At 48.3% G+C, this 26,288-nt stretch overlaps 1 protein-coding gene across 3 annotated transcripts in view; it reads right to left on the reverse strand.

The window, feature by feature from the left end:
• ADPRM (ADP-ribose/CDP-alcohol diphosphatase, manganese dependent) overlaps positions 1–26,288 on the reverse strand; it is a 144,783-nt gene that overhangs the window by 71,017 nt on the left and 47,478 nt on the right. For 2 of the 3 annotated variants that reach the window (XM_063628334.1, XM_063628333.1), the window contains exon 4: positions 16,425–16,558. In XM_063628334.1, coding sequence (XP_063484404.1) covers positions 16,551–16,558 — 8 coding nt within the window. In that variant the 3' untranslated portion in view covers positions 16,425–16,550. Of the gene's footprint in view, positions 1–1,897; positions 4,289–16,424; positions 16,559–26,288 lie in introns of those variants that run through there. The other variant, XM_055258325.2, reaches the window with a different exon arrangement.

Consider the following 26,288-nt stretch of genomic DNA (forward strand, 5'->3'; position numbering starts at 1 on the left):
CCAGCCACCTCCAGAGCTGGATGTGGACCCCGGGCCCCTGACCCCTTTTCTGATGGGCCAGTTCCTCCTGGCTGTTGGAAAGCAAGGAAGAGTGTGGGGAGTAGAGGGGCCGAGGGGTCTTTGCTGTCCCAGCTGGAGTGCCCAAGGTTGGGTTCCAGCTGCTGGGAGGTTGAGTCAGGAGGCCAGGGAGGGCTTCATCCCACATCACTCTCTTAGAGGGCCTCACCCATACCCCAGCTCTGAGTGGCCAAGGGTTGAAGAAAGAATCCAAGCTCAGAAAATCCATCTTCCTCACCCAGAATGGAAAGATGGATTCGGGGCCTGGTTCTCCTGGCAGTCACCCACGTTTGCTGATCCCCAACATCCAGACCCAGTGACAATTTTTAAGGTCACCCTGGCCAGAACATAGAGGAAGGGACCAACCGCTGGCCAGGACCAGCATGACTAACTAGGCCTGGGGTAGAGACAGATGCTTTGAGGTAGAAGAACCTTGTAGTGAAAGAAGCCAGACACAAAAGGCCACGTAGTGTATGAAATGTCCGGAATAGGCAAATCCATAGAGACAGAACACAGATTCATGGTTGCAAGGATTGGGGGATGGGAGGAATGGAGAGTAATTGCTTAAGGGGTGTGGAGTCTCCATTAGAGGTGATAAAATTGTCTTGAAACCAGATAGAGCTGATGGTTGCTGCCAATGATGCAGAGTTGTGGCCTTGTGGGAAAATACAGGCCCAGCTCTGCACCCTCGGACAGTGAGCAGTGGGCAGGGGTGGCCGAGAGCAGCAGTGGTGACTGGTTGGCCTGGCCTCCCAGGGACAAGGAGTGGGACTGTGTCTTTTGGGCAGCAAGGAGTCTCCAGCCACAGGCCCCAGGCTGTTCCTCTCCTGTTCCAATGCCTGATTAAACTGACCTTTCAAGACAAGTAGGAAAACACCAGCCTGCTGAGTACTGGTGTCAAATGCAGGCCAGATTCTCTCTAGGGACAGGGCCCACTTGGGAGCCAGGCTTTGCTAGAGATCAAAGGAAGATACTGAAGGTACTGAAGGAGGAAGGAAAACCAGGATGGTGACGAGCCTAAGAAGCTTTCTTTCTAAGAGGAAAGGCCAGAAGAACAGTGAGGTCTTAGCTAGACAAGGTGAAAGCTCAGGGAGATCATGAGTGACATCTTCGACCATCAAGACACCAGAAAGAAACCAGATTAATTCCACATGACCCCCAGACAATAGAATTAGGACAAGTGAATAGAAATTAAAGAGTGAAGGTTTTACTCAACACTAAGAAAAACACTCTGGGTGGGTGCAGGGACTCACACCTGTAATCCCAACACTTTGGGAGGCCGAGGTGGGAGCAGCACCTGAGACCAGGAGTTCAAGACCAGCCTGGGTAACACAGCAAGACCCCACCTCTATAAAAAATAAAAAATAAATTAGCCAAGTGTGGAGGCGCATCCCTGTAGTCCTAGCTACTCCAGAGACTGGGGCAGGAGGATCACTTGAGACCAGGAGTGTGAGGTTACAGTGGGTTATGATAGCGCCACCACACTCCAGCCTGGGCAACAAAGCCAGATCCTAGCTCTACAAACAAAAACAAAACAACAACAACAACAAACATGTTCTAGAATCTTAATATCTGTGAGCAGGGAGGCAGCTAGCCCATGCAGTGCCCCTGTAGGAAAAAGAAAATGGTGCTCTCCGGGCAAGACCACTTACAAAAAGGCACCCCTTCAGGCTAACACAGCCCTTAGCTCTGGACCAAGTGAGCCCAGAGCCTGTGCTGAGCCACAACCTGGGTGGGCAGCCCTGTGTGTGAGCATAATGGGCTGTACTGGAAACAATGAGTTCAGGATATTCCAGTTACTGCAGCCGCATAACAAACTATGCCAAAACTCAGTGGCTTAAAACAATAACATCATTTATTTTGCTCAGAAATCTGCAGATTAGACAGGGCTCAGCAGAGATAAGTTGTCTGTGCTCACTCAGCATCAGCTGGGACAGCTTGCAGGCTGAGGCCTGAAGTCATGTGAAGGCTCTCTCTCTCACACATCTGGTGGTTGATGCTGGCTGATGGCTGAGATTCAAGCTGGCGTGCCTGCCAGAGCACTCACAGATGCTTCTCCATGTCACCTGGGCTTCCTTCCAACATGGCGGCTGGTGTTCCAAAGGTAAGTGGCTCAAAATAGAAAGAGCCATGTGGAAGCTGTGTTGCCTTTTAGGATTTGTCTTGGAAGTCACATATCTTTCTTGCCATAGTCTAACCATTGAGGCAGTCTTAAGGGGAAGGGAAATAGACTCCACCTTTAAACTGAGAGGGTGACCAGGCTCTAGAAGCACATATGGGACTAGAAGTATTGTTGCAGGCACTTTCTGGGAAATACAATCTGCCACAAGGAGGGAACGATGTGATTACCTGTCTGGCAGGAGCCTGGGTGCACATATGAAGGGGCAGCTACTGCCTCAAACCACCCCTCAAAGCCAGGTTCCTGAGAGACCAATATTCTGATACTCCATTTTTTCCTATAGGTGATCACTGTGGGGTGCCAGAGCCCCACCAAAGCAATCAGTACTAAGGGGTATCTCCTTTCCTATGGACAGGAGGGGAGGGCTTTGAGTCTCTAGCAGTCCCCTGACATGTAATAGATGCATCCTGATACCTCCACAGTTATTCCAAAAGAGTGGGGTTTGGAGATAGCCCAAATTGGGTTCAAATCCCCTTCTGCTGCTGTGTGCCTTTGGGAAAGCTACTTGACTACCCTGAACCTATTTCCTTAGCCTATAAAATGTGGAAGATACAGAACTGTTGTGAGGATGAAATAATATATTCTGCATATACAATGTCTTGCATCAGACCCTTGATGAGGCCAAGTATGGCATTGAGAATGGTGCTGTTGGGGGGACTTCTGCAGAGAGGGAAACTGGTACCACCTGAGTATACAGCTGTCACACTGGTCCGTCCAGATTCAGTCCTGAAAACTTCTGCTCCTTTCACACCACACCCTGGCCACACTTGCACCATATCCAAGGAGCAGCTCACCCAGATGCAGTGTCCCTGGACAAGGAGCTCTCTGCTCCAGAAGTTTCTCCTCTGCAGTAGCCCCACAGGAGCTGAGGAGACCAACAGGATTAGGTTAACGAGGTCCTGGCCAGGGTGGCCTTCCTGTTTCTTAGGTGCTTGCTTTTTTCAGCCGGTGATTAAGAGGCAGGCCCTGCAGGGTGCAGGTTCATTCCTTCCCATGTAATTGAATCTCCTCCCAACGGCCAGCTAAGGCATGGAGAGGTTAACTACATTTCCCAAGATCACGAAGCCATCCAGGCTGCCATCTGAGCTCCTTGGGGACAGTTCCCAGATACTGGGAAGTATGAGACCCTTTGAAAGTGTGCTTGATTAGAAAGCTACTTCTGCCAATTGGCGGCCCACCCAGCAGCTGCTTTGAGCATAAACCACAGATGAAACCTCAGCCCCTTCTCCCCAGCATCACCCAGTGCCGTCCATAGCAGAGGCCTCAAGCTCAAAGTGCAGGACTTGGTGTCCTCACTGACAGGGGCTATAGGAATAAATCTGGAGGTGGGAGTGGCCTGGGGAGGGTGCCTCAGCTGAGCTGCTGGGGAGCATGGGCAAGAAGGGTGGGGAGGCAGCATCACTAGGTGGTAAAGCGCAGGACTCTAGAATCCAAACTCTGCCATTTACTAGCTTAGTGACATTGGGCAAGTAGTAACTGCTGTGCCTCAGCTCCCTCATCTGTAAAATGAGGAGAATAAAATTACTTATCTCATAGGTTTGTGGTAAACATTTAAAAAGTATTTGACACAAAGCCCCGGCCAGGTGTTTGCTACTGGACTCCTCTCTTGGTTCCTGGATTCCCGGAAGCTTTGCCACTGCAATGATCCACAAGAATCCAGGTTGCACGTCATCCCTTTCTCAGAACTGAGCAGACAGCAGGAGCATTAGTTGCTCGTGTCTGGGACTCCATGGAACGTGTGATAAGCACTTACTATGCTCCAGATACTGAGCTAGGTGTTTACTTACAAAGTCTAATGTACATTTCATGACATTCAAGTCAAGTGAACGTTATACGGGAACAGGCTCAGACACTTGGGGAGGTAAGGACCTTACCCAGGGCCTCACACCTACAGCCAGCAAGTGAAGGGGCTGGCATTTGAACCCAGGTCTTTGGGACTCCTATGTTCGTGTTCTTGCCTATAATTGATGGTGATCACATGTTCCAGGAGAGAATTGATAGGAGAGTAGTCTGAAGAGGTTTTATTCCTCTTTGTCAAGGGAGCACAGGTGCCTTAAGAAAGGAAGAACAGTATATACTATTAACTTGTAATTTATGTCGGCATTGATTTGCTTTATTTCTTATTCAGCATTGACCCAGGAATCTGCATATTCCTCATAGCACTGTCTGCATCACTCTGTCTGTGGTAGACAATAAATTTCCAGGAGGATCTGATATATTAGGGCAAGCTGTCTTTAATAAATGAAGATCTGGTTTGCAATGAGAAAAGCACAAAAAGCAAAAGGGACTTGCTGATTCCACTAATAGTTAATGCAAGTGTTCTTGATCTCAGCTCTACTGACATTCTAGGCTAGATAATTCATTGTTGTGGGTGACTATGCATTATAGGATATGTAGCAGCACCCCTGGTCTGTAGCTACTGGATGCCAGTAACACACACCCCTCCCTCCTCACTACTAGTTATGACAACCAAAAATGTCTCTACACGTTGCCCAACATCCCCTTAGGGGCAATGGTTGTTGAGAGCCACTGTGCTAAATTTTAACAATATAAGTACGAGCCATTGCAATCAGATAAGAAAATTATATATATATATATATATATATATATATATAGAGAGAGAGAGAGAGAGAGCCAGGAGAGGTGGCTCACGCCTGTAATCCCAACACTTTGGGAGGCTGAGGCGGGTGGATCACCAGTGTTTGGGAGTTCGAGACCAGCCTGGCCAACATGGTGAAACCCCTTCTCTACTAAAAATACAAAAATTAGCTGGGCATGGTAGCACGTGCCTGTAATCCCAGCTACTCGGGAGGCTGAAGCAGGAGAATTGCATGAACCTGGGAGGTGGAGGTTGCAGTGAGCTGAGATCACACCACTGCACTCCAGCCTGGGCAACACAGCGAGACTCTGTCTCAAAAAAAAAAAAAAAAAAAGAAAGAAAATGAAACAAAATTAGTTCACTTCCTTATATGACATATCAAATTGAATTTCAGATGAATTAAAGAATTTAAGGCTTTGGCTGGGTGTGGTGGCTCACACCTGTGATCCCAACACTTTGGGAGGCCAAGGCACGAGGATTGTTTCAGCTCCAGGGGTTTGAGATCAGCCAGGGCAACAATGTGAGACCCCATCTCTATTTGTAATATATTCATTTTTAAACAACTAACTAACTAAATAAATATTTAAGGTATAAAAATAATCAAAAATGTAAAAGATATAGGTGAGTGTTTATCTGGCCCCATGGTCTTAAAAATTAGAACATCTGTAAATCAAAAACACCATAAATAAAAAATAAAATTCAATATGACATTCTATATGGCACATAACATATATGAATATCTGACAGTCTACATTCATTTAAAGGATTAATAATCCTACATTATAAATAACTTTTACAAATAGATAATAAAAACCACTGCTCTAATAGGGGAAAAATAAAATGCAAAGAGTATGAACTGGTTATGTGTAAAGGAAGAAAAGCAAGTAGACATTTTGTCTGATTTTTTAATAAACAAAAAAATGCAAATTAAAACAATTGCAATGTACCCCTGCATAGGCAATTGGAAAAAATTGGTTTTAAATAGTAATATCCCGATGCAGGAAAAATGTGCAGAATCTGGCACTGCAGATGTGAATTTATGCAGTTTCACCTTTGCAAAGGAGAGTTTGGGGTTAAGATGGGCACATATTTTAACAAAAACGTTTCACTTCCATAAATTTATCAGAAAAAAATCATGAAAGTGCTCAAAATGGGCCGGGCGCGGTGGCTCACGCCTGTAATCCCAGAACTTTGGGAGGCTGAGACAGGTGGATCATGAGGTCAGGAGATCAAGACCATCCTGGCTAACACGGTGAAACCCCGTCTCTACTAAAAATACAAAAACATAGCCGGGCATGGTGGCGGGCGCCTGTAGTCCCAGCTACTAGGGAGTTTGAGGCAGGAGAATGGCGTGAACCCGGGAGGCAGAGCTTGCAGTGAGCCGAGATCGCGCCACTGCACTCCAGGCTGGGCGACAGAGTGGGACTCCGTCTCGAAAAAAGCAAGTGTTCAAAATGTATCATCAAGACAGCTTATTACAGCAGGAGGCCACCTGGTGCATTAATGATGCTACATCCATAAAGGTAAATCTTGGCCAGACGCAGTTGCTCAGGCCTGTAATCCCAGCACTTTGGGAGGCTGAGGCGGGCGGATCACCTGAGATCGGGAGTTCAAGACCAGCCTGACCAAAATGGAAAAACCCCGTCTCTACTAAAAATACAAAATTTTGCATGGTGGCGCATGCCTGTAATCCCAGCTACTCGGGAGGCTGAGGCAGGAGAATCCCTTGAACCTGGGAGGCAGAGGTTGCAGTGAGCCGAGATCACTCCATTGCACTTCAGCCTGGGCAACAAGAGCAAAACTCCATCTCAAAAAAAAAGGTAAATCCTATGCAGCCTGTTAAAGGGATGTGTAGACAGTGTTTTGGTAACTGGCCTTTTCTGAGTCCAGGTGGCTCCCTGAGGTGTTTCAGTGGTTATGTCTGGTGGGAGGGTGCCAGGGGACAAGAGCACATGAGACTGGCAGCTCTGCACTTGCATTTCAACCAATCCAGCTCAACTTTTGTCTATTTCACCTATTAGTCTTCTGGAAAAGCTCCCTGAATGCATTCCAGAGCCAAAAACGGCTTGCAAAACTCTGTTATAGCATAGTGTAATTGTGAGAAGAGCATGAGTTTGGAGTCAAATAGATCTAGCTATCATCCTAGTTCCGCCACTAAATTGGCTGTGTGATCCTAAGCGGTATACTCTCTCCCTCTGTGAAATAGGAATAGCAATGGTTTCTATCTTACCGTTACTGTTGTGAGAATTGAGATAATATAATAAGTGCACAGAGTTTTTTGCACAAAAAGCAACAGTGAAGGTTATCTGTGATAATTATTTGCAATAAAACGAAATGCAAAAATGTTCACAGAGACACTTAACAGGGATTATACACAGCATAATAATAAGTGTGGAAAGGTATACACGGATCGTGCGTGAGACAGGGTGTATATATAAAAGCTAGCATTCATTTTTGCTGGGAGGTTGACTTATCAGTGGTTCAGAGATAACTTTTTGCTTCCTCTCCCAGAAAGTACAGACCCTGCATCTCTGTATCTGCAGGGGAGGTCATCTGATATTAACCCACATTCCTTTTCGCTATGTCCCCACAGTCAAACAGAGCCAGACTTTACCTCTAGCCTACATAAGAGGTAGGATTTATATCATCTTCAGCACTCATCTTGTCTGCTAATGCTGGACATTGAGGAGATGATATATTCATGTCAATATGATATATTTGGGGATTGCTTAAACCCAACAGAGAATTTCTCATGGGAGCTGATGGAAGGATGCTGTACATCACAGGATGCCAGCGTCCCCTAAGCCCTGAGGACAAATATCTCCAAAATGGGGCGGGGACAAGATGGCCAAATGTGCCAGTCACTTTTTCTGTCCCCTTTGATAGAAATGCTTTTGCTTATTATGGGATGTCCTTGATATTATGATAGGAAAGGACAGAATAGGAAAGGAATTTTAGAATATGAGAAAAGGCATGGCCCATATAAAACGATCTCAGTGCGGCGGCTCACGCCTGTAATCCTAGCACTTTGGGAAGCCGAGGTGGGCGGATCACTTGAGGCCAGGAGTTCAAGACCAGCCTGGCCAACATGGCAAAACCCCATCTCTACTAAAAATACAAAAAAAAAAAAAAGCTGGTGTGGTGGCAGGTGCCTGTAATCCCAGCTACTCAGGAGGCTGAGGCAGGAGAATCGCTTGAACCTGGGAGGCAGAGGTTGCAGTGAGCAGAGATCGTGTCACTGCACTCCAGCCTGGACCACAGAGCGAGACTCCATCTCAAACAAAAACAAAAACAAAAAGCGATGTCAGTTTTATATGAGGCTACATTATCTGGCAGCCATCAGGAAATGTCCTAAGAATCTTCAAATCAGACTGACCCCTGTCCTTTCCATGCCAGGAACACCACAACTACTGATAGGAATATGGATGAGTGCGTTTTGCAGAGAATTCAAGGGTTGAAAGGATCCAGGTCAGGTGTCCAGGCCTAGTGCAGAACTGTCCAACAGAACTCTCTGGGAGGGGGACATGTTCTATATCTGTGCTATCCCGCAGGGCAGCCACTAACCACATGCAGCCAGTGAGCACTTGAATGTAGCTCATGGAACTTGATGAATTTTTTGCTATTTTTCATGTTAATGATATATATTTAAGTAGCTGTATGTAGCTCGTGACTACCTTATTGGGCAGCTGAACATAGTGGTTAAGAACACTTTCTGGATCCAGATTGCCTGCGTCTGAATGGCAGCTACGCTCACACTTACTTTGGGTAATTTATTTAACCTCTCTGTGCCTCAGTTTTCCCAATCCTAAAATGGGAATAATACTAGTCCCTAGGCTTCTTCGCAGAATCACATGAGTTTCCATACACACTGTGCTCGTAACAGCTCGTAGGAAGCCTTCTCTATGCTGTTGTGTGGATTTTCTCCATTTGCCCCTCCTGAACCACTCTCCACTCCTCTCTGCTCCGTGCGCCAGTAGGTTAGCCTTTATGGACCACATCAATGGCGCCCATTCCCTTGGACTTGCAGCTGGCCGGAACCAGAAAGAAGCACTGACAGGAAACTGAAGGCAGGAGGGAGGAGAAAGAAGTCGCGGTATTTGCTCCCCGTTCCCTCCCTGCTGGGTCCCAGTGGTGTACCTCTCCACTCGAGGCCACAGCCCCAGCCAGGCAGCCCTCTCCTAACAATCCTCTCCAGATTCCAGTTCCAGCTCCAGCTCCTCGCCCCTGGAGCCTAGAAGTGGTAGGGATTGGCTCCTGGTTATCGTCAGTCCTGGTGCTTCCTCAAAGCTCTTAACTGCCTTCTCTTCATCCTGTCCACACCCTGGTAAAGAGTTCCTTGACTGGACTCTCTGCAATGGCTCCATTTGAGGGTGCTCTTCACTTTCTGCCAGACCTGACGTGCAGTTATTGTTCTGCCACTGTTATCATTTCACCACCCCTCAAACAGCAAGGCAGCCAGTGAGTGTGCAGGGGCCTTAGAGGTGTCCCCAGCACTTGTTGGTTTTCTCTTTCCGATGCACCTTCAAGTCTTATTCACTGATCTCAGCTGGTTGGCTGGGGACCGTTAGACGTGGGAGATGATCATCAGTGAGAAGAAAATGTGTTTTCTCCACAAGAATCCCTATCCCCAGAGGACAGTTGGATGCACTTAGTTAGCCAGCCAAAGCCACAGAACATTCTAATTGCTACATTTCTGAGTTTTCCATGGGGATACTGAAAGCCTAAATCCATTTATCCATTTCCTCTTCTCCAGTGAAAGCATGTCTCTACCCCCTCCACAAGCCTGCCTACCTGTCACACTCTTACCCAGAGCCATCCTGAGGACAGACGCGATTAACTAGGTCTCCCTAAAGAAGATACACAAGCTGTGACTCTGCCATTAGGCCTCATTGGCTGGAATGACAAAGCCAACGGCCAAGGTTAAGGGTTGGGTTGCCAGGTGCTCGGGGTGGGGCCAAGGGTGCACTTAAATGAGATTGAGATGAAAGCTGGAATGGCAGCCCTGAGCCTTGGGGTGACTTACTCCTGTAGCAGCAAATATTTACCATTTGTAGGTGCTGGTGTATCTGTGGGGTTTTCATACTTGTAAGTGTCAAAGAAAGTCCACTCTGGTAAATTTAAGGAGAAAGGTAGTTAATTGAAGGGCTATCGAGTGGGTCCCCAAATGGCCACAAACACTGGAGAGCCAGATTCTAAGAATGGGAAGCTGATAGGGAGGCTAAGCCAAGCTCATGCCAAAGAGCCAGGCACCCTCCCCCGCCATGTGAGTGCCAGGGTCCCCAGGTCACTGCACCGCAGTTGCTTCTGGGAACTGGACCCTTGCAGATGCCACCACCAAAGCATTCTCCACCCTCTCTGCTGCTTTGGGCCACCAGCTCCTGATTCAAAGTCTTGGGTTAGTGAGACTGCTTGACTGAGACAAGGCCACATGTCCATGTCCCCTGTGCCACGGAACTGGGCAAGCAGAATTTTTCAGATGCTATGGAGAAATGGGTTTTGTTTCCCATTCAGATGCCATGGCAGGGTTAGAAGCGCATGGTGGCACACACCTGTGGTCCCAGCTACTCAGGAGGCTGAGGCAGGAGGATCGCTTGGGCTCAAGAGTGCAAGGCTGCAGTGAGCTATGACCGTGCCACTGCATTCCAGGCTGGGTGACACAGCAAGACTCTGTCTCTAAAAAAAATAAATAGGCCTGGTGTGGTGGCTCATGCCTGTAATCCCAGCACTTTGGGAGGCTGAGGCAGGTGGATCATCTGAGGTCAGGAGTTTGAGACCAGCCTGGCCAACATGATGAAATCCCGTCTCTACTAAAAATACAAAAACTAGTCAGGCATGGTGGTGGGCGCCTGTAATCCCAGCTACTCAGGAGGCTGAGGCAGAAGAATTGCTTGAACCCAGGAGGCAGAGGTTGCAGTGAGCTGAGATCTCGCCACTGCACTCCAGCCTGGGCGACAGAGCAAGACTACGTCAAAAAAAAAAAAAAAAAAAAAAAACCACCATAAATAAGTAATAATTTTAAAATTAAAAAGTAAAAAAAAAAAAAAAAGATGATATGGCAGGGAATTCCTCTAACATAGGACAGGGATGAGGTGCTGGAGAGCCATTACAATAGCATATACGTGGATAAATAGTACAGCCAGTAGCGTGAAGGAACTGACACTCTAGACCAGTAAGTCTCCAATGTTAATGTGCACGTGGATAAGATCGCCTGGGCTGCTGGGAGAGGTGGCTCACACCTGTAATCCCAGCACTTTGGGAGGCCGAGGCAGGCAGATCACAAGGTCAGGAGTTTGAGACCAGCCTGACCAACATGGTGAAACCCGGTCTCTATTAAAAATACAAAAATTAGCTGGGTGTGGTGGTGGGCACCTGTAATCCCAGCAACTCAGGAGGCTGAGGCAGGAGAATTGCTTCAGCCTGGGAGGCGGAGGCTGTAGTGAGCCTAGACTGTGCCATTGCACTCCAGCCTGGGTGACAGAGCAAGACGCTGTCTCAAAAGAAAAAAAAAAAAAAAAAAGAGAGAGATCACCTGGGCTAGTTCAGTAGATGTCCAGATTCACCGCCCCATCTCAATAGGCCTATGGCAGGGTCTGGGAATATAAATGACTCTGAGACAGGTGGTTCCCAACTCAGGGTCCTCTGAGAGTACAGAGGAGGCTCTAACCTATTCCAAGGAGATAAGCTGAGTCTTGAAGAAGAAAGTGGGGGGCGGGGGATGGTGGTGAAGAGGAAGAGGACAATTTGGGCAGATGGAATGGGGCACCGGCATGAGGCCTAGCATAGCGTACATAAAGGAATTCAAAGAAACAGAAACTTATAAGAAACTAAAACGGCAAGAATGGGTAATGTCTGGGAGGTGGGTAGGGGCTGGGTTACCAAAGAGCCTTTGACACCATTCCAAAGGAGTTTGGCTTTATCCTTTGAACCAATATTTTACACACAGATTGTGACCCTCTATGGGTCACATGAAATCAGTGTACTGGGTCCTTGGCCATCAGTTTTTAAAAGTGATGCAGAATATAAACTTAAACTCCGGTCAGTTTTTGTTTATTTGTTTGTTTTGAGATGGTCTCACTCCGTCACCCAGGCTGTGCAATGTCACCACCACAGCTGGCTGTAGCCTGGACCTCCCAAGCTCAAGTGATCCTCCCACCTCAGCCTCCCCAGTAGCTGGTATTACAGGTAGACACCATCACACTCAGCTAATTTTTGTATTTTTTGTAGAGATGGAGTTTCGCCATATTACCCAGGCTGGTCTTGAACTCCTGGGCTCAAGCAATCCTCCCGCTTCAGCCTCCCAAAGTGCTTAGATTACAGGCATGAGCCACCACACTTGGCCTCAGGTCAGTATTGATTCTTCTAAATGTTGCTTCTGTTATATAAATAAGTGTATTGTAAAATCAGTTGCAATGTAAAATAAATTTCTTCAGTGGGTCAAGTTCACAAATCTGTGAGCTTCTCTGTGCCCTTCCCATACCTGTCCTTTTTGATTAATTTAGCCAAAGCCATTTTCTTACCACCAAAAAAAAAAAAAAAAAAAAAAACAAAACCCATTTGCTTATTGCCCGGACTAGTGAAAAACCCTGATTGATAAGCAACGCCCACTCTGTTAACCTTGTGCCTCTGGGTGGTGACTAATGAGCTCAAGTTTCGAAGTGCCCTGCAACTATTTAGTGCTGGACAGGTAGGTGTAAAGAATTAGAACCAGACAACACTGCCATCTCCCTTAAGTCCTTAGGATGCCATTTATTCATTGGTTCACTCAGAAAATACTTACTGTGAACTTCCAGAGAGGCACTGTGGTGCTAAATTTGGCTATAAAGAGTACAGAGATGAATACTGCATGGTTCTGAAACCACGCACACGCACAATTGCGATCCACAGTCAACTGCAATCTATGATCCCCCTTCACAGATGAGGAAGCATTTGTGTGGATGTGAAAAAGTCAAGGTGGGATTTGGATTGAGATGGGCCAGGAGACAGGAGGAGGACAGTGACCAGGCAGAAGGGACAGGCATGAGCAATGTCCCAGAAGGGGCACCCCTGCTAGACTACTCAATTGCTGCAAACAGGCTGCCATGCATTCCTCGTGCTCTGGACAAGAGAAACGGGGTGGGGCCAGCTGAGGCCTCCTTGATGAGGGCAGAGGGCTTAGCTCAAGGAGCTATGTAAATCAGGGCACAGACTTGAGCTGATACATAGCTGGAGCACTTAGGAAGGAATCTGGGGGGCTTAAAAGCTGTCCCATTAAAGGGAGGGGAACAGAGTAGACTTGTGGTCAAAAATAGATATTGAGTGTCTTGTCTTCAAAGCCCCCTCGAACCACACCAGCAGGGCTGGGTTAGAGCCTCCTCTGTGCTTCACCCCTGTGCTCCTCCAAAGGTAATCATCCCTTCCTTGCTTGTTTTCCCCAAACTCTGAAAATCCAAGAGGACAAGAACAGTATCTTCTTCACTGTGCCTTTTATATGGTGCCTTGGATTCAGCAGATGCTCCATAAATGTCGAATGAATGAACGAACCAGCCCAACGTCTCTATTCCCCAGTCCTCCCCTTGACATATCAGACCTAAATCCTATATACACTTCCACTCCGCCTCAGAATCTACCCCCTTGGTTCCTTCTCCTTGGGGCTGTGTGCAGAGCTCTTGTTTACCCTGTAGATAAGCAGAGCCCAGGTCTGGTCAAAGCGAGGTGACCACATGGCCGTGAACCAGGCAGTGGTGGAAAATCCCAGCCTGGCCCCAGGCTGCCGGGCCCAATGCCACCGCCAACCCCCTTCCCAGCACACATAGGAAACTCCTGGGGATAGAAGACCCCCTTTATTTAGCTTCAGCCTGGGGGACTACCCTTCCTTTGGATGGAAGAGAGTGGGCGGGCCCACCTGCCCTGGTCCTTCTACCACATCACATACTACCAGACTCCTTCAGGGTCTGAAAAGGGGTCGGCAGACTTTTTCTGAAAAGAGCCAGATAATGAATGTCTCAGACTTTGCAGACCAGATGGCTACTCAGTTCCACCCTTGTAGCAAGAAAGCAGCAGAAAGAAGATGACAATGAATGGGCGGGGCTGTGTGTTCCAGTGAGCCCTTATTTATAAAAACAGGTGGCTGGCCTGATTTGGCTTGAGGACAGTAATTTAGAACTTGGCCTTGCCAAGTCCCCACAGAGTCCACTCCACCCCCAGGACAAACAGTTCTAGAGCAGCGGTTCTCAATGTTGGGGTGATTTTGCCCCCACAGGAGATATCTGGCCAGGTTTGGAGACATTTCTGGTTGTCGCATCTGGAGGAGGGTTACTACTGGCATCTGGTGGGTAGAGGCCAGGGATGCTGCCCAACATCCTACAGTGCACAGGACAGGGCACACAACAAGGAATCATCCAGCCCAGCATGTCCATAGTGCCTGGGTTGAAACACCCTTCTCTAAAGCAGTGGCTCTCAGAGTGGGGTCATTATCACCTGCGAAATTGTTAGAATTGCAGATCATCTACTCCTCCCCTGCACTGAATAGGAAACCCTGGGGGTGGGGCCCAGCAATGTGTGTTTTGACAGGCCTTCCAGGTGACTCTGATGCTTGCTAAAGCTTAAGAACACTGCTGAAAGACACCAAGGGGGCCGGAAGGAGAGGGAGGGAAGGAAGGCAGGACGGGCAAACTCAGAACCCCACCATATGCCAGGCTCTAAGCCAGGGAGGGGCCTCCAGGGCAGTGAGACATTGACAATTAGGAGACACAGAGAGAAGCCTCAAGGTGGCAGCAGGTGGGGTGGAGGAGCATGGAGGGGGCCAACCCCAGACACAGGGCCCAGGTGAGGCTCCCAGGATGAGAGGGGCTCAGCTAAGCCTAGAGGACAGCAGTCTGGGTGGGGAGAACAGGGTGATATAGAAAGGCAGGGAAACCCGAGAGAGAGACAGACAGAGAGACAGAGAGAGAAAGGGAAAGACGGGGAGGAAAGGAAAAAGAGGGGGGAGGCGGACAGAGAAAGGCAGAGAGAGAGAGAGAGAAGAGGGGTAGGGAGGAAGAGAGAGAAAGGGAGAGAGAGAGGGAGAAAGGGGAGAGGGAGAGAGAAGAGGAGGAAGGGTAAGAGAGAGGGAGGGAGAAAGGGAAAGAGAGAGGGAGGGAGAAAGGAAAAAAGAGAGAGGGCGAGAAGAAGAAAGAGGGAGGGAGAAAGAGAGGGAGAGGAGAGAGGATAGAGAGGAAGAGAGAAAGGGAGAGAGGGAGGGAAAGGAAGAGGGGGAAAAAGAGAAGAAGGAAGAGAAAGAGACAGGGGGAGGGAGAGAGAGGAAAAGGAGTAGAGAGGGAGAGAGAAAAAGGGAGAGAGGGAGGGAGGGAGAGTGGGGGGAGAGAGAGAGATCCCTCTGGGAAACCATAAGATGTTCAGCAGCGTCTAAGAGGCAGGGTTGCGGGGTGGGAGGTGGAGTGAAGCCAGATGGAGTGACAACAGCCAGGACAGAGGGGCCCTGTTGTTGGCCAAGCAGCCCACAGTGGTTCTCAGCCCCTACGCAACCCAGGAATCACCTGAGGAGCTTTAAAAAAAGTAGCCAACGCCCTAGTCTCATTGAAGATCCGCTGAGTCAGAAAGGTGACTGGGAGACCCTCAGGGGGGCATTAAGATGTTCTTAAAGCTCCCAGGTAATTCCTCTGGGCTGCCAGGGTGGAGAGCGCCTGAGCTGTAGCTGAGGGAAGAGGGGAGACATTCGCTCTATTTCCTTTGATTCCTGAGGCACTCCATTTTATAAATAAGAAAATCAAGGCTCAGAGAAACTAAGTGACTTTTGCAAAGTCACAGAGCAAGTTGGTGATGGGACCAAGATCTCAGAGACGTGAGACACAAAGATCCCAGGGCAGGCAGGAAGAGCCCAGCAGAGCTCCTTTATCCAGCTGGGGGAGGGGGCTTAGTGACACTGCGGTGTTGGACTGCAGAAAGACGATGGAGGACAGCTCAGAGGACCTTGACTTCTATCCAACCACGGAGTGAACAGCACGGGCTTGCGGAGGCCTGGGCTTCCCAGTCAGTGGCCTTTCGGGACTCCTCTCCCCAGTGGCACAAAATGGGCTCTGCGTCCACTCCTTCCCCCAGGCCTCTCTCTACAGGCTGGACCCAGGCACGCTTCACTTTTCGGTGAGGTTGGTTCAGTTTTGCTAAGACAAATACTACCCTGGGTGCTGACAGCTAAGAGGCTGTTGGAAGCTCCTTGCGGTTTGCAAAGCGATTTCATTCAACATTAAGAGGCCTCCCGTGTGCTGGCTCTGGGCTCAGATGTGGATTATACAGGTGGTCAGTTTTCCAGTGTAAGAGATGGGAATGTAATGAGATAACAATGCGACCAAGGGCAGCCCCACGTGTTCCAAAGGGTACAGGTAGATGAGGAAGAGGAGCCCTCAGGAGTGCACGCAGACTCAGAAAGCTGCTGGGAGGAGGGACAGCTTGAGAAAGGAAGAACAGGGCCCCCAGATGGAAGAGGAGGAAGGGGAAGAAAGGCCTTTTGCATAGTCTTATTTACTTCTCACAACAATCCTGAAATGTAGGGCTGACTATTGTCTCTGTTTTACGGCTGAGAAAACTGAGGCTCAGAGAGGTTATGTAACTTACCCAAGGTCACACAGCAAGGACCTAGCAAAGCTGAGACTCAGGCTCCTCAGGAAGAATCCCATGCCCTCTGCTGGCAGCATGGAAGTGACTAGAAGTCAGGAGGGGACTTCAAGCATGGCTTTTACTTCAGGGGCCTGCAGAAAAGCAGATAGCCATCCAGTTACTGCAGTAGCCAGAATATCTCCAGCATCCCTCTCCACACCTCCCTTCCCCATCTTAAATTTTATAATTTCTCCTTCAGAGGAAAATCAGCCAACTGAGGCAATTATTCTAAGTTTCAAATAGACATAACCCTGGGAGGTGAGAATTCTTTTTTTTTTTTTAATTTTTTTTATTTTTTTGAGACGGAGTCTCACTCTATCACTCAGGCTGTAGTGCAGTGGTGTGATCTCGGCTCACTGCAAGCTCCGCCTCCTGGGTTCATGCCATTCTCCTGCCTCAGCCTCCCAAGTAGCTGGGACTACGGGCGCCCGCCATCATGCCCAGCTAATTTTTTGTATTTTGTTTAGCAGAGACGGGGTTTCACCATGTTAGCCAGGATGGTCTCGATCTCCTGATCTCGTGATCCGCCCGCCTTGGCCTCCCAAAGTGCTGAGATTACAGGCGTGAGCCACCGCGCCCAGCCGAGAATTCTTGTATAAGTCTTTTCTTCGTGAGGGACTTCATAGGGGACTCCAAGACAACCACTCCTGTTCTTCTCCCCAGCCCTTGCCTCCCCCTGCTATTTGAAACTGGAAAATACTTCTGATTTGAATATTCTCCCTGTGTAAATTTTCTTCCCTGGCATACTTTCTGCTAGATTTCAAGAGGGAACCAAAGATGTGTATCTTTGCAATTTAATTAAAATGTATTTGCTCACTGGTTAATAAAGACAAGCTTCACCACTGCTCACACCTTTTTCTGTGCACTTTCCCAGCTGTTTGAAGCATCCCCTCAATGGATAACTGGGCTGGGCAGTTATCCAAGGGAGCGGGGGACCTGTGCTGCCAGAAATGCAGTGGCCAGAGCCCCCAACTGCCTGAATGATGTCAGTACAGGACTCCCTAGTTGGGACCCAAATTAACCAGAAAGGAGGACATGCTGGGTGCATTAGATGAGCAAACAGTGCAAATGTCATTTGCTCTCTACACAGAAGGAAATTGCCCAAGCAGCGGATGGTTCCCTTAACGGGTGGCTTTGAGATCATGGGAGAGAAAAATGGAAAGACAGAGCAGCCACTGTCCCCCAGGCAGCCCTTCCTGGCCAGCCCCTTGGGGAAAAAAGCAGACTCCTGGAAACAGCCAAAGTGCCGGGATCTGTACAGTTGCCTGGTACAAAGAGGGTGAGAAAGGAGGTCAGTAGTCAGTGTCCCAAAACACATCCCTCCTGGATGATTTTCTTTATCTAAGCTGACTCACACGCCCTCACCCAGCCCCACCCAACCCCACCCAGCCGCAAACCAGCGAGTCCTTTGTTTGGTTCTTAGAGTGCAGGTATTAGAGAGATAGAGCACCTCGAGCAGCCTGAGTGGTCCAGCCAGCCCCAAGTTCAAGTACGGCCTTCACTTCAGACTTGGTTCTTAAAAGAGCATATTTTCTAGAAAAGCGGAGGAGGAGGAAACGTGAGGCCAGCAACTAGGAAACAAGTCAGAGAGTGTTTGGAGGCAGCCAGGCGGGTCCTAACAGAAAAGGGGGGCAAATCCTCGTGTCATCAAGCCCTCTTTGTCTTCAGCACAGGCAATATATTGGGGCATGTTCTTCACTTCTCGAAGCTCCACATTCCTCATCTGTGGAATGGGCCAGTTACAGTTCTTCCCAAGCTGTACAGGTGCTAAGGAGCTCCCACACCAGAGCACACAGTAAAGGCTGCTCCTCCCTTGCTTCATCCTCCTCCATCACAGGTGCCTGGTAATTTCTCCCACGTGCTTCTGCTTTACAGAAAATTCATATTAGTCCTTAGCTTTCCTGGGAATGGATGGCTCTCCCAATCCAATAAAAAACTACTGGAGGCCAGGCATAGTGGTTCACGCCTGTAATCCCAACACTTTGGGAGGCCGAAGTGGGCGGATCACCTGAGCTCAGGAGTTCAAGACCAGCCTGGCCAACAGGGTGAAACCCTATCTCTACAAAAATACAAAAATTAGCTGGGCTTGGTAGCGGGCATCTGTAATCCTAGCTACTCCGGAGGCTGAGGCAGGAGAATCACTTGAACCTGGGAGGTGGAGGTTGCAGTGAGCCGAGATTGTGCCACTGCACTCCAGCCTGGGCGACAGAGCGAGACTCTGTCTCAAAACAAAACAAAACAAAAACTACTGGAGGTCAAGGACTGTGTTTTAAATTCCCCACTATTGCACAGCATATTCAACCCATATCTCAACCAACTTAATATTCCCAGAGATGTACACATATTAGTGGCTCAATAGATAGACACAGTAGAGATACAAAGTATACCTACTGAATGAATCAGTGAATGAATGAACGAATGAATGTAGCCTCCATGTAGCCTCCTCCCCAGGATCCTTTCTTTGGGCCTTTGTAGCCCAGAGTTCTGAGTAATGGCTCCAGTGGGGTGGGCAGGGGCCAGGCTACTGTCCTCCAGAGAGAAGGGTCAACAGCACATCCAGGAGTTTCCCAGGGTAAACGCTGACACAATGCCCACAGTGAGCACAGGAAGACTCTTTTGTCTCATCTGCCCTCTGTCTGTGGTTCATGTGCCCTGGGGCTGCTAGAAGCCTGTGCCGTTGCTAGGGAACCACCTCACTGAGCATCCAGGAAACGAGGACCTACAGTCACTGGGGGTCAGAGGCCCAGTCCTGCTCCCTGCTGCTGAGAGGACCCTGCGGGGATTTGTGATGGGACCAAATGAGCCCTCACCTGGACCATCCCTTGTACTAACTGATAGCTTTGTCCAATGCCCAATACAGTTTACGCACGGGATGAAATTAGAAGCCCAGGTTCTCCTGGAAAGAAACAATGGCTGCCAGTCCCTCCCCTCCAGGGAGAGAGAGCAGTGGGTGCTCAGTCTTGTCTAATGAAGAAAGTGATGGCCAGGCCGCAGCCTCAGGGAGGCTGGGAAGTGTTGAGTGGTGTTTGTGCCTTGATGTGTAATCACCAAGGGAAATAGATAAATGATTTTTCCTGCTCCCTTTTCTTCTTTAAATATTTTTTTAAGAGAGATTCTTGCTCTGTTGCCCAGGCTGCAGTGCAGTGGCATGATGATCATGATTCACTGTAGCCTTAACCTCCTGGGTTCAAGCAGTCCTCCCACCTCGGCCTCCCTAGTAGCTGGGACTATAGGCATGAGCCACCACGTCCAGCTAATTTTTTAATTTTTTTGTAGAGATGGGGTCTCACTGTGTTGCCCAGGCTGGTGGTCTTGAACTCCTGGCCTCAAGTGATCCTCCTGCCTCTGCCTCACAAAGTGTTAGGACTGCAGAAGTGAGCCACCATGCCCACCCCCCTCTCCCTTTTTAAAAGCACTAATTCTCCACCAGGGGTGATTCTGACTCCCCCTCCTCCCCAGGGTCATTTGATCACATCTGGAAACATTTTTGATTGCCACTTAATGCTGGTAAGATTCTCCAAGTCATGACGAAACACAAATTTCCTTATAAATGATCCCACCACCAGGAATTTGTTTTTTAAATCCTTTCGACAGCCTGAAGTGTGGTCATTATTATCCCCATTTTACAAATGAGGAAACTGAGGCACAAAATGCTGAAGGGCCTTGTTGAAGAGCACAGTTGCAGTTGGGTTCCCGGAGAAGCAGAACCTGAGACAAAGCTCCGTGTGCAGGACTGCCAGGAAGAGACGGGAAATGTTGAGCTGCGATGACGTCTTAACGAAGGACTCAGTCAACCCTGAGGAGTTTTGGAGCTGAGCTGACCCTTTGGAGTTATCTCAAGTTGGGTAGAGGGAACCAGGCCTTTATGCCCTGGCTTGGATCAGTCCCTAATCACAGGCTGCCTCTGGAAAGAGGCATGACTTTGGGACAGGCTATTTTTTTTTCAGGTGAGGCAATCCAAGGCTGACGGCTGAAAGCCATCTCTGGCGGCACTCCCAGGAGCTGGGCAAGTAAGTCCTTCATTCCTGAAGAGGGGTCTGGGTGCATTTCACAGCATCTACCTGTCACCTCACTAATAAGGCCACAGGTGGAATTGTGTCCAGATCCTCGGCTCACCCCCTTCCCTTTGCCATCAAGTCTCTCTCCTCAGTCTCTGATTTACAAGGGGACCAAGAGGCCCCAGGAAGAGAACTCAAGTAGTCTCCATGACTGGAGTTCTAGCTGGACTAGAACTCAGCTGCAAGACTGAGGGCTGGGCAAGAGAAGCCCAATTGTAGGGCTTGGGACAGTGCAGCTGCAGGGCCCAGAAAGGAAGACAACTCGCTCCTGGCCACAGGATGGAACCACCCTTTATACCCTCAGACCCCACAGTCTGACTTGGCCCCCTGCACTCTCTCCCCTTCCAACCCCTACAGACCCTTGCAGGATGGTTCCATCTCATTGCTGCAGGACTCAGAACCTAGAATTTACATAATCATGGGATTTTCACACTGGAAGTTAGTAATCTCCAGTGTTTTCCCCTGAGGAGTTGAAACCCAGGTGTGCATTGTGTGTTCTCAATAACACGTGAGTAACTCCTCTGGGGACACAAAGCTAGAGGTGCCACTGGAACCCAGGTCTCCCAACTCCAAGGTCCTGGCACTGGGCACCATGACACACAGCTGCAGGCAGCAAGACAGAGAGACAGTATTGCTTTACCGGGCACCACCCTGCCCTTTCCTCTCTGTGCCCAGCACCCCCGTACTCCTCAAACAGTGCGGAGGTGAAGAGATCCCCTTCGCTCCTGGGCTCTGCTCATTCCTGCTCACTCTCGGGTCTCCTGTTCCCTTGGAGGCTTTTTAAGACCCCCTTCCCCAAAGGCTAGGTCAGTTTCCACCCCACTCCTCATTTTATTCTCTCACGACATCCTGTAATGATCCATCATGCATATCACTGTTGTGGTTAATCAACCACTGTGCAATTGCTTAGTCAATGTCTGTCTCATTAGAACATAAGCTCCCACGACTGTGGGACCAGAGCTGTGTTAGCCACCAGTGTGCCCTCTACCACCAAGAATGACCGAACTAATGAAGAGTCCATGCTGTCTTGTATGTTCTCCAATTCTTTCATTTCTTAGCCACGGTTGTCCTGACTTCTTAGACAAACGTCAAATGCCTCAAAGGCACAGAATGAGATTTAATGAGTGTCCTCACCTCCTCAGCACCTAGTCCAATGTCAAGTACAGAGTGGCCAGTCGCTGACTGATTGATGATTGCTTACTGCCTGAACCTCCAGAACTCCCCTGCCGGGAAAGGGAGTGAGGGATTCTTGTGCTTCTCCAAAGACTGAAGGGCAGAGGCCTCAGAAATTTCTGGACTGAGCCTCGGCAGAGAGGAGATAATTAGCTCAAATCACATTAACATAGTTCTCAGGAAATGGCTGCTGAATTAGATATTCCAGCCACAGCGGCCACCTCTTTTTAATAGGACATTAATGCTCATTCTAGGCAATTACTGTATTTGCAATGGTTTCTTAATGCTCAGCTTCTGGAGCCCTGAAAGGAAAGGGCTTTGCACTTCCAGTAACCAGCTCTCCACTGTAAGGCAGAGGAATGAGCTGGGGAAATGCTCCTGACCAGATCAGGGAGCCAACACCCCAGACAGTCTGGAGAAGGGGCCAAGGACTCCAGGCTCCTGTGCCTGGCTTCTCTGACCAGCTGATACCACCAGGGCCTCGCTAAGGGTGGGCCCATACAGGCAGAGGCAGGAAGGTCTCTATGCACAGGGGAGCCTCACTGAACCTTCTCTACTGCTCCCTGCAGTTATGCAGCTGCCTAAAGCCAGTCCCTGCTAAGTGCTCCTAACAGCATCCGGTACCTCTCCCAGGACAATGCTCACCATACTTATCATTTTGATTCTAATAGCATTTCCCACCTTGATTTTAGAGTAATTAAGGTTCACTGCAAAAATAAAGCAAAGGGTAAAATAAGCCAACAGATCACATCTCTAACGTTTTCCTGTGCATAGGTGCACATAAACATATGTAAAGACTGGCTTTAAAAAAATGGAGCCAATCCAATCATCCACTCTCTGCTTTGGGACAATGGGGTGACCACTGTTTTAATTGCTTATGTAATTGTCTGCCTTTCCCTATGAGATGTAGTCTCAGCGTGGGCAGCACCCAGCCAGGCTCACTACTGCTTGTTGGCAGAGTACCTAGCACATGGCAGTCACCCCATAAATGATAGCTGGCTAGATGGCATGTCAGGTAGGATCCTTTGGGTTGCAAGCAACCCAATTAAAGCACCCAATTAAAACTGGCTAAAGGAATGTAATAGCTAAAAAATCTTGGATGTTCAGGAATAGTTCTAGCTTCAAATGAGACTTGATCCAGTAACTCAAACCATGTCATCCAGTACCTCATCAACCTTTCCCTCTCTCTCTGTACCTGTCTCCCACTCCATCCTATCTTGTGTGGCTCCTTGGGTTGGCCCAGAACACCCAGGCAGACAAGACCTTGTTCTTACACCACATGGTCCAGATAAGAACCAGCTGTTCTCTCATTAGCCTAAATTGGGGCACACGACTTTCTCTGAAGCCATTCCAGTGGCCAATGCAATGGCTAGATCTGGGGTGGGGTCCATCCCACCAAAGCCCCATGGGAGGAACCGGAGAAGGGAAAGGAAAACAGATACTCGGTAGCAACGAAAGACGAAGAGATGGGTGGACACGTAGGCAGGTGGATGGAAGAATGAATCAGTGACTGAGGAGAGCAGCAAGAGGAGCTAGATCAGTGCAATGTTCTCTCTCTTGGGAATCTGACCATGACTAGCAGTATGGGAGTGCGGTGGAAGAGGCAGAGAGGCTGCGGGCAGGAGATGGGCAGAAGGGTACAGAAGAGAAGAAGCAGCAGGGGGAGTGAGGAAGCCTCCCCATATCCTACCTGATACACCATCTAGCCAGCTACCATTTGTGGAATGACTGCCATGTGCTAGGTGCTCTGCCAACAAGCAGTAGTGAGCCTGGCTGGGTGCTGCCCACGCTGAGACTGCACCTCATAGGGAAAGGCAGACAATTACATAAGCAATTAAAACAAAGTGGTCACCCCCCGTCCCAAAACAGGGGCATGAGAATGAGTGGACGATGTGCTGTTCCAGCAAGAAGCCACCAGCTCCTGCTTCAGAAGACCGAAGGGGACGTGGCTGTTCCACCTGCAGAAGCCATATCACATGGGATCCTGCATTCAAGAACCCATTCTCATCCTGTTCTGAGATTTTTGTCTCCTCTTTTTGCCCATTATTATGCTTATAATAATCACTATGTTCCCTATCCTATTTAATTTGTGTCTTGAGCTATCCAGAGTAATTTTTTCTTCATTCCAACCAAAGGGGCTAACCAAATAAAATGTCTTCATTAATTTGACCAAGCATCAATATTAAAGAATGAAATGATTGGAGTGATAGAACTAGTTATTGAAGGGAATTTTGACTTCTCCTTTGATTAGCAATTAGCAACAGCTGCTTAATCTAACCTGGGCTTCCCATCCCCGAGTTAAAAGCTAAGGCAGTTACTGAGTGCATTTTATAAGTGCGTCACTTATATCCACTCATGTAACACTCAACCCTAGGAGGTACAACTGCTTCCATCTATCCATTTTACAGATAAAGAAATGCAAATTGTATGAGGCATAGCTGGGATTTGAACCCACGGAGTCCAGTTCTAGAATCTGTGTTCTTAGTTACTAGGGTTTCCCAGTCTTTCAGTGTGGACTACCCTTTCTAATGTACCCTACCTTTGTTACATTTTCAAACCTCTTTTTTCTGTCAACCTATTACAAGATCCTGAATGCAGAAAATATTCTGGCTTTTCAATCTGCCATCTGCAGTAGAACCGCCACCAAAATACAGATTTTTTAATAAAAATATTTATGGGCAAGACCATCATCCTCAAGGTTGAACCCTTGGATATGAAAGAAAATGTAAAGGCCAAGACCTAGAATAAGAAAGGAATTCTCTTGATCAGCAAGGGCGGATTTTTGCTGGAAAACAACTGGAAGAAAAAGATGGATGTACTTTGACTTTTTCTTTTCTTTCTTTCTTTCTTTCTTTCTTTTTTTCTTTCTTTCTCTCTCTCTTTCTCTCTTCTTTCTTTTCTTTTCTTTCTCTCTTTCCCCTCCCTCCCTTCCTTTCTTCAGAGAGACTCTTGCTGTGTCACCCAGGTTCCCAGGTTGGAATGCAGTGGCACAATCTTGGCTCACTGAAACCTCCACCTTCTAGGCTCAAGTGATCCTCCCACCTCAGCCTCCCAAGTAGCTGGGACTACAGGCACACACCACCATGCCTGGCTGACTTTTGTCTTTTTAGTAGAGACAGGGTTTCACCATGTTGCCCAGGCTTGTCTTGAATTCCTGAGCTCAAGCAATCCCCCACCTCGGCCTCCCAAAGTGCTGGGATTACAGGCATGAGCCACCGCACCCGGCTAATTTTTTTTATTTGTAGTAGAGACTGGGTTTCACCATCTTGGCCAGGCTGGTCTCGAACTCCTGACTTCATGATCCACCCGCCTTGGCCTCCTAAAGTGCTGGGATTACAGGCGTGAGCCACTGCGCCCGGCTGACTACAACTTTCAAAAAAAGTCGACTCTTCATCCCGTGGTAAGACTTCATGGTGGTGCTAAGAAAATGAAGAAATCTTACACCACTCCCACGAAGAATAAGCAGGAGAGAAAGAAGGTTAACTGGCTGACTTGAAATACTAGAAAATGGATGAGAATGGCCAAATTACTTGCCTTCTTTGGAAATGCCCTTCAGATGATTGTGGCACTGGAGTGTTTATGGCCAGCCACTTGGAGTGAAATTACCGTGGCAAATTGTTGTCTGACTGATTGCTTCAACAAACCAGAAGACAAGTAATTGTGTACGAGTTAATAAAAGACACGAACTAACATTTTTTTAAAAAGTCTGAGCGGAGCTGCTCTGATTAAAGATGGGCGCGAGAGTCACAGCTGCCTCGGCACCTCCCTCCTCCCTCTCAGGGATCATGGTTTGAAAATCTCCTGTGTATGCGGGGACAGAAGCAGGGGGGCTGAGAGTCTGAACTGTAAGATTCCAGGGGGGGTCCCCACTCCACTCGCTCTGGGATCCTGGTAAGCCATGTCACCTCTCAGATTTCAGGGTAACCTCCTACAACTCACAGAGGACCAAATGTTCCGTGCCCATCTCAGGGCTCGGCTTGTTGGTTGGGCCAGGCTGGTGACAGATTATTTTCTGCCCAGATAGGCTAGAAGCTAAAAAGAGAAAAATAAAAAGAAGGAAATAACAACTCTTACTCTGCCCCTAGCTCCTAGCTCACCAACTAGGTGCAGAAGTAAAATACAGTAACGCCCGTAGCCATCATCAGCTGGAATCCTTTCCATCTCTCTCAAGTTTGAAGAGTTATTTTGTCTCTCTCCCTCTCCCTCCCACACTTTTCCTCACCTTCTCCCCCTCTTTCCCTCTCTCCCCTCCTCCCTGTCTCTCTCCCTTTCTCTCTTTCCCTCTCCCCACAATCTATGCCTGTGTGTGCATGTGTGTGTGTGTGTGTGTATCAATATCCTCCTCTGTTTTGCTCCTTTCCATCAAGTATTTGAACTTCATCAAACAGTCACTGTATGATCAGCAGAGCAGGCACCATATATTTGTTCTGTGATTGTAGAACCTACAATCTCCTTTCTGATAAAGGAATCCTACTTGTTTCCATAGAGTATGACGTCCTCAAAATAAACTTACACAGAACATAATTCGATTTTTTAAAGTGCTATAAAGCAGGTCTCCCCACAGAGATCAAAGGCCCACTTCCTGCCCACA

This window comes from Symphalangus syndactylus, chromosome 20 (genome assembly GCF_028878055.3).
Source record: "Symphalangus syndactylus isolate Jambi chromosome 20, NHGRI_mSymSyn1-v2.1_pri, whole genome shotgun sequence".
Classification (NCBI taxonomy): Eukaryota; Metazoa; Chordata; class Mammalia; order Primates; family Hylobatidae; genus Symphalangus; species Symphalangus syndactylus.